The 13,207-nt window shown below is 36.0% G+C and overlaps 1 protein-coding gene across 1 annotated transcript in view; it reads left to right on the plus strand.

Moving 5' to 3' along the window:
* Nucleotides 1-8,257, plus strand: part of LOC107021022 (putative pentatricopeptide repeat-containing protein At1g74580) — a 13,737-nt gene extending 5,480 nt beyond the window's left edge. The window contains 5 exon segments of the mRNA XM_015221590.2: nucleotides 827-910; nucleotides 2,903-3,047; nucleotides 4,076-5,931; nucleotides 6,859-6,973; nucleotides 7,099-8,257. Coding sequence (XP_015077076.1) covers nucleotides 827-910; nucleotides 2,903-3,043 — 225 coding nt within the window. The 3' untranslated portion in view covers nucleotides 3,044-3,047; nucleotides 4,076-5,931; nucleotides 6,859-6,973; nucleotides 7,099-8,257.
* Nucleotides 8,258-13,207: the final 4,950 nt, after the last annotated feature.

The raw sequence follows: 13,207 nt of genomic DNA on the forward strand, positions 1-13,207 counted from the left end.
GGGGGGGGGGGGGGAATGAACCTAGATCTTTCCTACTTTGCACCTTTATAATTCTTGTTTAATAGAAGGCTCAACAGATAGCTCTGTGATACCTGCTGTCCTAAGATCAACATAGATATTAAATGGACAATACAATTGTGATGCTTTTGAACTAGTTTTTTTTTTTTGAATGATTTCTTATTCTTGCAGAATTAGAAGCGAAAAATCTGGGGTTCTGCTGCATATTATTGACTGGCTAAAATTTATGTGTTTGACTGCTAGAACAGATTACCATGGACATGACCTTAGATAGGAAGGTATAGAGGACACATATTAGGGTAGAAGGTTAACATGTAGCGTAGTGTTGTCTTGCCCAGGGTGGTTGGTACTGCAGTTCTTATTTTTATATCCATCATTCTTTATTATTGTTTTCAATAATCTATCCTAGTATGTTGTTTATTCTGTTGCGGTTAGTGCACTATTTTGTTGTTATTGTTGCTGTTGGTTGTAACTAGCTATATTTTCTTCTTTGTATCTAGAATTGCTGCATTTGAGCCGAGGGTCTTTTGGAAACAACCTTCTACCTCTACAAGGTAGTGGTAAGGTCTACGTACATTCTACCTCCCTAGACCCCACTTGTAGGATTTCACTAGGTATGTTGTTGTTTGACTGCTAGAACATTAAACGTCAGAGTTGGAAATTTTCATATAGAATTGGATTCACCACATTTACAAATGCTACCAACAAATATGTTTGATACTTTCGATTGGTCTAAAGGGCGGGACACAGATGGATTTCTCGGTTATCAAAAAAAAATCTATGTTTGATATTTTATGTATTATTGTAGGTATTGTCTGCTAAGAAGGGACACTCAGGGAATCCACTACTTTCTGCTGTGGCTGCTGTAACTCATCGAAGAGCATGTTCCATGGTAATTGTGTGCCCCATCAAAGTCATTTTTCTGGAGCTTCTTTAATAGATCCTAGTGACTTTTGAGGCCTTTAGGTTAAGATCCCTATCTATTACATCCATCTTGTGAGTCAAGAGATGTTATCTGCAACAGGTAGTCTTTTTAACAAAAGCTTACTGGTTAGTGAGGAGGACTAACATGTAAAGAGCTAGGCGAAATTTCTGTTCCCGAATGAGGAAAGTGGAAAGACAGTTAGGGAGAGGGCTATACTTATTTTTAGAATCGTCGAAATTTTATGGCAAACCCTTTTCTTCTCAGTTTCTTTAGAACCAAACAAGAAAAGAGTATAAGATCAGACTAAAGGAGATTTAACTTGTATGATTCAATTTGACTTTTCTATGCGGTTCGGAACTGGACATAGATGTCTTTGTTTGGATGAAATAAAGCATATTTAGAGAAGAAAAGGAAATTGTGACTCCAAATATCATTGAGAGCAGATAACAAAGCTGCAGGTTGTTTGTTGTGTTCTTGCTGCTTTCTTGACTGGCCTACTCGACCCAGTTGAGTCCTGCAAGGATTTGTCCAACTCAATCTGGTGGTTGATTGGCCGATACTGATCCTTACTCTGGCATTGTAGGTTCTCCAAAGAGGTCAAACGCAGGGATGGAAGCCCTCGGGAGACCAAAAGGGGTGAACAACTATATTGAAGTCCCTGGTGCTGCTCTGCCCCAAGCGGAAGGTCATTGAGATTGGTGCAGATCACCTTTCAGGTTTCTGCAAAAGATATTTGAGCTATAATCCTATGATGGTTGTCAAATCAAGTCCTCAATACTTAATTGATGAAGGGTCAGTGGCTTAAAGACATCTAGGTTCTACCACTTTGAGTCCATCCTCCGAAAAGAGAGTTGTGTAGGAGTACCATTTAAGACTTGGTACATTTTAAATCTCAAAAATGAATATTTTGGTGATATGACTCAAAATGATTTCTTTGTGAAACTTTTAAGTAACCCTTCGTAGGAAGTTAGGTTAGTAATATGTATAGTTTCAGAATTTTCAGAGTCAATTTTGGATATTTAGGGGCCAATTTACAAGAATTAGACAAATTTATCTGTTCGAAAATTAATAACTGCAATCACGACACAAATATAAAGAAAAATGATTCTCTTAATCAAACTTGTGAGTACAACTCAATATATCCTCTGATTCTTGTCTCTAATTAATATGCACTATATTTGTGTAACTTTGCAGGGATATTATGAGCTAATAAGTAGTCTAGTTGATCTTTAGGGGCTTGAAATAATTGAGGCGACCCATGTAATTGATAGTATAGATAATAATAGGATATATGGAAGTGAAATATGTCTAATTATGCAGTATTCCTATTTTATTTCCTTGAAAAGGCATTTCGAATATCCTGTTGATTCTTGGGATATCTAGTAAGAGATCAAGATATGTTGGACTGTTCTTCATAATCAAATACTTCAAGAAGATCACACATCATTTCATGGAGATCAAGTAACGTTAAAGTTCATATTATAAGAAAACTGTGTTTCGCCTATATATGAGGAAAGTCATTTTTCTCCAACTATTTGATAAAACATCAAAAAATAACTTGGTCATGAAAAATGTAAGAAACTTTAGAAATCCAATGGCCATAAGGCTTATCATAGAGAGCAAAATACATGACTAGAGATAGAGATGGACATAAACACAAGGCTTAACTGATTGGGGCTTTGAAGAACTGGGTTTCAGCTGCATTTTCAAGCTATGACTCGTTGTCTTGATGCCCATCTTTTTGTTGGGACTACAATGATTAGTATGTATGCAGAATGTGGGTTTGTTGAGTGTTCTTGGAAGGTGTTTGTTCAAATACCTCAACGGCTCAACCAAATGTTGTGGCGTGGAATGCAATACTTACAGCATGTTTTCGTGGGAGTGATGTGAGTGAAGCAGATTAAGTGTTTGGTTTAATGTCGTTTAGGAACTTGACTACTTGGAATGTGATGCTGGCAGGGTATTACTAAAGCCGGGGAGCTTGAGCGTGCAGAGGGGTTGTTCTTGCAGATGCCAAGTAGAGATGATGTTTCCTGGAGTACTATGATTGTTGGATTTTCTCATAACGGAAAAGGGCCTAAAATACCCTTGAACTATTAAAATGGTACAAAATTACCCTCTCTTCATCAATTAGTCCTAAAATACCCTTGTTGTCTACCTTTAGGTCCTATATTGCCCTTTATTTTTAACGGTCACAATTTAAACCCAATTAATAAATTCATTAATGACGTGGCGATTTTCTATTGGACAGATTTCGAATAACCTAAATTAATTTAAAAACCCATCCATTCCCAAATTATACCCGCCCCAAATTCATTTAACCCATCTTTAATCATCGTCTTCCTCACAGCAAAATGGCAAATTGTAGAGCATAAAAGCTACTCCCTCCGTTTCACAAAGAATAACCTAGTTTGACTTCACATGGAGTTTAAGAAAGTAAAGAAGACTTTTGATCATGTGGTCCTAAATTAAAGTTATATCAAATGTACAAAATTGCCCTTTAATCTTGTGGCCTTAAACATGCCACGTGGAAAGTTATTAAAAAAAAAAAAAGAGGTCAATCTTTTTGAAACATTCTAAAAATGAAAGGAGGTCATTCTTTTTTAAACGGAGGAGTGCAACCTTTTCTTTTTCTTATTTTCATTCCACCTACATTCTTTGAAAAAGAAATAAAACCTAGATGATTTACATAAAGGAGATTATGATATTTCTTGAGCAAATTTTTGATTTTCTATTTATTTATGCAATCGTTGTACAAAAGTACAGAATACATACCACTTTCTTAGACTTCCAAAACAAGTAACTAAGATCTGCGCAATGTGCTTAAATTAAATAGTTAGAGGTAAACAACAAAACTATATAACAATATCGTTGTCTGAAAAAGCTAAAACCGAAACTCCCATTTCACAGCATATACAGAGTCTACCATGAATTAGAGTTCCTCCAAACTAGCATAAAAAGAAAATGCAAGAACTCATAACTTGTGTCAACATCTTTATGATCAACAAATGTTTGTATCATCACATGTCTAATATCAGTAACCTTTACAAAATGATCAAGTTATGCACATCTTTATAATCAACCAATGACTTGATTTGGGTGGATATTTTAAAATGAATTCTATTTGTGCAGGAACCGCGGCTTCTGAGAGTGGAAGCGGAGAGAATTTGGAGGCAGATGCAAGGAATGCCGTTGGAAAATACCGTGCCTTCATTTCTGCTGCTGATGCACTACATGCGATTCGGGAGAAGTTTCTTCTGTTGATAAGCATCTTGGTTCAATTCAAAAAAGTCTGTGAGGAAGATGGGTTAAATGAACTTGGGTCGGGTAGATTTTATTTGGGTCTAGTTTGGAAATGGGTGAGTTTTTAAATTAACTTAGGTTATTTAAAATCTGGCCAATAGAAAATCGCCACGTCATTAATGAACTTATTAATTGGGTTTAAATTGGGACAGTTAAAAATAAAGGGCAATATAGGACCTAAAGGTAGACAACAAGGGTATTTTAGGACTAATAGGTGGACGGTAATTTTGTACTATTTCTAATTGTTCAAGGGTATTTTAGGCCCTTTTCCGTTCTCATAATGGTTACTTTGATGAGGCGCTTGGGGCTTTCAGGGAGTTGGTTGGGTGTGGAAGTAAGCCGAATGAAGTGAGCTTGACGGGTGCTTTATCTGCGTGTGCTTAAGCTGGGGCGTTTAAGTTTGGGATGGTATTGGATGCATTTATAGAGAAAGTGGGGTTGGTTTGGATAAGTTCCGTGAACAATGCACTTTTGGATACTTACTCCAAGTGTGGAAATGTGTTGATGGCTCGTCTTGTCTTTGAGAGAATGCTTGGGAAGAAAACCATTGCTTCTTGAACTTCTATGATTGCAGGGTTTGCAATGCAAGGATATGATGAAGAGGTGATAAAATATTTTCATGAGATTGAAGAATCTGGGACCAGACCTGATGGGGGCGTCACTTTTATTTTCGGTACTTTATGCATGTTGTCATGCTGGTTTAGTTGAACAAGGTCATGAGCTATTCAGTAAAAATGACAGAAACTTATGACATTGAACCAACTGTTGAGCATTATGGTTGTATGGTTGATTTGTATGGTAAGGCTGGTCAGCTTCGTAAGGCATATAATTTTCTGGTTCAAATGCCAGTACCACCCAATGCCGTTATCTGGCGAACACTTCTTGGGGCTTACAATTTTTTGGCGACATTGAGATGGCTGCGAAAGTTAATAAAAGACTCTCTGAGCTGGATCCAGACAATTGTGGTGACCATGTTTTGGTGTCCAACATTTATGCATTTGCTAGGAAATGGAAGGATGTTGCCATGGTGAGGAGATCAATGGCTGAGAAAAATATGAAGAAAATACCAGGTTGGAGCATGCTTGAAATAGACAAGGTCATGTATAGTTTTGTAGCAGGTGATAGACGAAATGAGATTACTGAAGAGGCTTATAATAAGCTAAGTGAGATAATGTTAGAACTTAAAGTAAAAGGTGGTTATATTCCAGAGGTAAGCAGTGTTTTACATGATATAGAAGAGGAGGAAAAGGAAGATACTGTGTCTAAGCACAGCGAGAAACTCTGTTGCTTTTGGTATGGCAAGGTTATGTAAGGGAAGCACTATACGAATTGTAAAGAATTTGAGGGTGTGCAGAGATTGTCATAGTTTTATGAAGTTGATATCTAAAGACTACGGATTAGAGATTGTGGTTAGAGACAGAAGTAGGTTTCATTCTTTTAAAGAAGGTTCGTGCTCTTGCAGAGATAATTGGTAAGGGATGATTTATGGTCCAATCAAATTGTCAATGTTCTCAGTTTCAGGAAAAACATGTTGACTGCAAACAGAAGACCCACATTTTGGATGACATGGGATCCTCCATGCTTGCCATCGAAATGAAAGAAAATTTAAAAGAAGTAGTCAAACATGTCTGTCAACTGATAGACTTGGAAAAGGCTACTGCATCAAGCTCCTTACAGATCTTCAGGTCTGTTATATGTAGAGTCTGCTTATTTAATAACTAAAGCATAATGGCCCTGAACAATATTGCAAACATTAATTTGACTTTTGCTTGATACAGAAGGTCTGTTCACTTCCAGAGCCTCTGGGAATGTTGTTCAAGTTATTTTAACATGCTAGTCTTTTTAATTAGGAAGCAGATGAAAATGAAAATAGTGTGAGGCCGACAAATTAACCTTACAGCATTGTCGATAGTAATAGATTGGTAAGCCTTACATATTATGACTGAAAGAAACAAGTGTTTCTTCTTTAAACTGCAAAGTATCGGGAAAAGAGGATTAGAACAAAAGTGTGTCATGATGCTATAGTAGCAGTTCTCAGGCTGCAAAGAAGTGCTTGCTAAGCCTATTATTATTGCTGTACTCCCCACCTAGACTGCTCCACCTCCTATTGGTTTTGAAAGATCTTATAGCAGGGGGAAAAATAAACCTAGATCTTTGCACCTTCATAAAATTCTTGTTTAATAGAGGCTCAACAGCTAGCTCTATGATACCTGCTGGCCTAAGATCGACATAGATGTTAAATGGACAACACAATTGTAAAGCTTTTGATCTAGTCTTTCTCGAATAATTTCTTAGTCTTGCAGAATTAGATGCTAAAATCTGGGGTTCGGCTGCATATTATCCATTGGCTAAAATTTATATGTTTGACTGCTAGAACAGATAACCAAGGATATGACCTTAGATAGGAAGGTGTGGAGGATACGTATTAGCATAGAAGGTTAATATATAGTGTAGTGTTGTCTTGTCTTGGGTGGTTGGTGCTGTAGTTCTTATTTTTTTTATCCATCATTATTTATTATTGTTTTCAATAATCTATCCTATATATTATGTTGCGGGTATTGCTCTATTTTTTTGTTGCTTGTAACTGACTATATTTTGTTCTTTGTATCTAGAATTACTGCATTTGAGCTGAGGGTCTTCTCGACACAGCCTTTCTACCTCCACGAGGTAGTAGTAAGGTCTACGTACATTCTACTCTCCCAGACCCCACTTGTAGGATTTTACTAGGTATGTTATTGTTTGACTGCTAGCACATCAAACTTCAGAGTTGGAAATCATCATATAGAATTGGATTTCACCACATTTGCAAATGCTACGAACAAATATGTTTGATATTTTATGTATCATTGTAGGTATTGTCTGCTAAGAAGGGACACTCAGGGAATCCACTACTTTCTTCTTTGGCTGCTGTAACTCATTGAAGAGCCATGTTCCATGGTAATTGTGTGCCCCATCAAGTCATTTTTCTGGAGCTTGCTTAATAGATCCTTGTGACTTTTGAGGTATTTACGTTAAGATCCCTTATCACTCACATTCATCTTGTGAGTCGAGAGATATTATCTGCAATAGGTTAGTGAGGAGGACCAACATGCAAAGAGCCAGGCAAAATTTCTGTTCCCGAATGAGGGAAGTGGAAAGACAGCTAGGGAGAGGGATATACTTCTTTTTAGAATCGTCGAAATTTTATGGCAAACCCTTTTCTTCTCAATTTCTTTAGAACCAAACAAGAAAATAGTAGAAGATCAGACCAAAGGAGATTTCACTTGTATGATTTGATTTGACTTTTCGATCCAGATCAGAACTGGACATATATATCTTTGTTTGTATAAAATAAAACATATTTTAGATAAGAAAAGGCAACTGTGACTCCAAATATCATTGAGAGCAGATTACAAAGCTGCAGGTTATTTGTTGTATTCTTGCTGCTTTCTTGACTGGTCTACTCGACCCAGTGAAGTCCTGCAAATATTTGTCCAACTCAGTCTAGTGGTTGATTGGCCAATACTGATCCTTACTTTGGCATTGAGGTTCTCCAAAGAGGTCAAAAGCTGCGATGAAAGCCCTCGGGGAGACCCAAAGGGGTGAGCAACTATGTTGAAGTCACTGCTGCTGCTCTGCCCCAAGAGGAAGATCATTGAGATTGGTGCAGATCATCTTTCAGGTTTCTGCAAAAGATATTTGAGCTATAATCCTATGATGGTTGTCGAATTAAGTCCTCAACACTTTATTGGTGAAGGGTCAGTGGTTTACATGACAGTTCCGTTGATGAGCAATATACAAAGACACTTTGAGTCCATCATAAGAAAAGAAAGTTGCGTAGGAATGACATTGTAAGACTTGGTACATTTAAAATCTCAAAAATGAATATTTTGGTGATATAACTCCTGATGATTTCTTTGTGAAACCTTTGATGAACCCTTCCTAAGAAGTTGGGGTAGCAATGTGTACAATTTGACAATTTTCAGAGTCCATTTTGGACATTTAAGGGTAAATTTACAAGAATTAGACAAATTTATCAGTTTGAAAATTAATAACTGCTATTACAAAACAAATATAAAGAAAGATGATTTAATCAAACTTGTGAGTACGACTTAGTGTATCCCCTGATTCTTGTCTCTAATTAATAGATTTAAAAATCCACTATACTTGTGTAACTTTGTAGGGATATTATGAGGTAATACGTCGTCTAGTTGATCTTTATGGGCTTGAAATAGTTGAGGTCGCTCATATAATTGAATGTATAGATAATAATAGTATGCATGGAAGTATAGTATGTCTAATTATGTTGTTTTCCTATTATAGTTTCTTGTCGTCTAGTTGATCTTTAGGGGCTTGAAATAATTGAGGTCGCTCATATAATTGAATGTATAGATAATAATAGTATGCATGGAAGTATAGTATGTCTAATTATGTTGTTTTCCTATTATAGTTTCTTGAAAAGACATTTAGAATATCCTAAGTTCTTGAATATCTATTAAGAGATCAAGCAATAAGGTTCTCAGTAGATTTTGTCACTAGTTTTGTGAGATTTTACTAGTGGGTTCCTTTCATTCATTATGTCTCAGAATTCAGGCAGTTTCTTGATTCTCTATATCTTGATTAGACTTGGGGTTTCCAAAATTTTAGATATTTACTGTGATTTACATGTTGTATTATCCTAAATCAAAATGGCTTGTTTCTTTGAATGTTTATTTAACTCCTTTTATGAAACTCATAATCGCAGTTTGTATAAATTTCTCTTAGTTCACGAATTATACTTGTTAGGCCAGTTAAACAGATAATCATGCTTCATATTTTGAATGTCATATTATTAGTATAGAAATGTTGCATTCTCATATTGCAGTATTTTGAGTTATTTAGAAATTCAACATTTCAATTATATTTGTGTCATATACATATGCAGTTGGGATTAGACTTACCACCAAGCTGGACTAGGGTTCAACGTACCCTCATAGTCTAGAATTACGTGCCCCAGTAGGAGTATAAGTCACCTCTATCACGTTAGTCATGTCTTTATACCCCTGACAAAGTATATTGGGTCCTCTCGATGGGGCGCATACATCAGACTCCACATTTAGCTCACGTGGTTTATGTCGGTTAATACTAGCTCCCACAGTCAGACTCTTAGTGCATTTGACCAGATTTTCAGTATATATTCAACATTGAGTTCAACATGTTATTGTCATGATGAGTACTTGATCATTGCATTGATCTTAGCTTTTCAGTTATGCTCTAGTATTTACATTCTTGCACAATTATGCTTTGTTCAACTTATATATATTTGTTCATCTTAGTATCTTGATTAAACGTTTCAAGCACACCTCATTCAATACTAGGTGTTCAACGATCGTAAATCAGTATAGAACTCAACTAAATGAGTTGGGGTCGAATCCTACAGGGAGTAGTACGTTTTTGAAATTCGATTCGGAAGTATAAATATGATCAAATCAGTTATAGGAATAAAAATTATCGAATAAAGACACCATTCAAATTAAGGGATATCATGAATGTCAAATGGGGGGGGGGGAGGTTGGTTTTGATTATGAACTACAAACGGTCACAAAACTACGAATTAACAATATACAGACAGATTCTTGGATTGTAATTGATTATAGGCAATTATAGGCATACGGGTAATTGCAACTTTTAGTAAATAGCTAGATATTGGTGAGTAGGCTAGACTATGAGGGATATAATTTTCTCTTGGACAATCAGCCCGAATCAGGTGATTTCTTTCGAACATCAACAAGCACGCAAAATAGGAGCAACCCACACCTTAATCCATTCACTCTCTCAAGATGAATGTGTGAGATTGAGTTTAGGATTCACTCTCTTGAGCTAAATCAAAGTCAACTCAATACCCACAAACCATCAATCAATAATCTTAGCTCTAAAACTTCCCTCTTGAGCAAGCCAAGAACACAATCATAGAACTGCATTTGCAACTACGATTCTTAAATTAAACCATAATTAATGATTAAACTCACTTTAAAATAATATTTGGACTAACAGTTAGCAATATCCATAAACTAAATCAGCCCATAATCACATAATTACACCCAAAGAACTAGGATTTTAGCTAGACATCATAAAAACATAAATACAGTTACCAAATTGATTATCCATCAACTAGGTAAGAGTAATTTCGTCCATATAATGCTCCAATTTAATGAATCTCAAAGACCCACTTCCAAATTCTCAAAAGTGAAGTTCTTCAATCCTTCAAAGCTAAGGAAAAATTGTAACATCTCCCAACTAGGAAGAACTAGAAATGAGTATAAAATCTGGAAATATTTACTTTTGGAAAGTATAAGGAAATCTGGAAATTTAAAGTAAATTAAAAGTGAGTTTTAGTTCAACTTCAAATGGTCATAAATCCTAGATCATGATGAGTTAGGAGTAGTTCCATATATAATTGGAAATCCCTTGGAATTCTCTTTCCAACGCTGCTGAGTTTGCGTGATTCCGAGTTAGGATGGGTGAGGTATGACCTTTAGAAGTTGGGCTGTTGGATTAAGGAAATGTCCAGTTCTGGGATTTTAATAGAAGTTGGGAATTTTGACGCTAGGGTTAAGGAGAAAGGAGAAGAGAAGAGAAGAAGAAAGAGGGCCAGATTCACCAAGATCGTCGAATTAACTTGTAGATTTCATTGGGGGTGATAGCTATAAAGATATGTGAGTCTTCCATAACGTTGGATTTGTTCACCCACGTGCCAAGCATGTTTTATTCAGCGTGATTCCATCCTAAAAGATTGGATTTTGAATGTTCTTAAATTGCTTTTGTTCTTGAACATTAGTTGAAATTATGAATTTCTTGAGGTAGAAAGTGTTGTTTCTTGAGTTCTTTGGTTAGATCCATTGGGTACATAGATCTAAGGTTAATTTGAGAAAAGAATCGAATTAGAACGCTTAACGTCAGGAAAACGAGATGGAAATTCGTCAGGCATCACCTAGGCAGAGACAGGCGCGACGCGCCCCATCTGCGCCACAGGGCCGGGGTGACGCGCTTGTAGTGCGTCAGATTGAGGCCTTTGAACTTGAGGCCTGGCATAGCGCGCCCAGAACGCGCTCGAATCGACATTTTTTGCTCAATTTTTGTAATTCAGTGGAATAAGCCTGTCTAAAGTGTTTAACACTTCCTAATCATTCTAACTACTCTAAATGACTTCTAACCATATAGAAATCATCCAGAAACATGAATTACAACCTTGAATCCATAACTTCAAATTCAAGGAAAGTTTAGAGCCAAGCCTAGAAAGTTCTTAGAGTCCATTCAAGAAGTCTTTAACAAATACTTTCTAAACTTTCTTTAAGACTTAAAAACCAGGTTGAGTAAAGAGTAAAGATAAGAAGAAGAAATAATTTCAAGTTTCATACGTCTTTCAAAAATGTTTTAATGTTGTTTTAAGACTTAAGTTTGAGAGCAAGGTGAAGTCCTTTGTTCAAAACAATATGTGAGGACTAAGTATTCACAAAGAAGTATAAAAATTGTTTTCACATTTAAAAAGAAGGGAAGCTCAGATTTCCAAAGAGCCTTCATGCTAATAGCTTTCTAATTGAAGCAAGCAGGGAAACTGAGATTTTCAAGATAGCCCAAAAGTTAAGTTTTTGAGCACTAATCTCAATCACAGAAGAAGTATGTCTTAAAACATAAGAGCCAGTATATTTTGGGAATAGTATTGAACACCAATATGGGGGAGAGTTCAAACAACTCACAACCCCCATAAACCATATAGCTACCATGGGTAGAAAAGGGTCATACTTTATAGATGATTCCTTTAGTGCTTTTTAGCATAGACTATTGGATCCACTTAGTAATTCATGTTCTACACTTATAGAAAGGTATAGGACGACCCTGGCAGCGTGAGGCAAAACGATGTATCATCACAATAGCTCTTAAGCTACGGTTGTCGGTTAGAGAAACTCCCACAGAAGTTAATTGTATTTTTATATACAATCTATTTGTATTTTTATATACATCTCAGAGTTATATTATATATTTGCATAAATACAGTCTATTTGTATTTTTATATACATCTAAGAGTTATATTATATCTTTGCATACATACAAAATTGACATCATGTTTTAAACATTTTTTTTATATTGCACTTGTTTTAAAATTGCTTTATACTGAAATGAGTTCAGTCATGTTGATTTCAGTTGAACCAAGTAAGTTCTTCAGATTCCTTTCAAGTATATGTTGTGTTTAGCATTCCAACTCTCATACTCGTGCATTCAATGTACTGATGTCAGTTTGCCTACATCTTTATTATGATGTAGACGCAGGTAACTAGGATCAACACCCAGCATATCGTTGATCTAGTGAGCAGTTCAAAGTCTGTTGGTGAGCCTCCTTGCATTCCGGATGATCTCTTTTATTGCTTTAAATTCTGTTATCCCACAAAGTTGTCTAGAGGTTTTATACATAGACAATTAGGTGTTAATTCTTTAGTCTTTTCATTGTCATTTTCTATGTAACGACTTGAGTTGCCATTTTGGCCGAGTTAAATATTTGACTTTTAGTCGTTCTCGATATTTTTTATTATTTTAGTGAGTATAGTGCTATTGATCATTATAAATATGGAATAGTCTTCCATTGAGTATGTAAGTTGGGCCAAGGGTTTGCTTGGGACCAACAATGGTCTTTGAGTGTTAGTCCCGCCTAGGGTGTAGGCTTAGGGCGTTACAAGTTGTAGATAGACATCAATCAAGCTTTTTGAATTATGGGGACCTGAAATAACACAACTTAGAAATATGTAGGTACTGTTTATGCACATTTCAGAAGAAAGATTATACGCAGATAGAAATACCAGCCAACATGAATAGGAAGAAGCAACATTAGAGAATGGTGTGAGTCTACACAAACCCAATCTAACATTTTTTGGTTCACTAGAGAAATCAGGATATACATTATCAAAATGCTTCCATGTTTCACCATCAGATCGATGAGATAAGACACCC

This window comes from Solanum pennellii, chromosome 6 (assembly GCF_001406875.1).
Source record: "Solanum pennellii chromosome 6, SPENNV200".
NCBI classification, from domain to species: Eukaryota; Viridiplantae; Streptophyta; class Magnoliopsida; order Solanales; family Solanaceae; genus Solanum; species Solanum pennellii.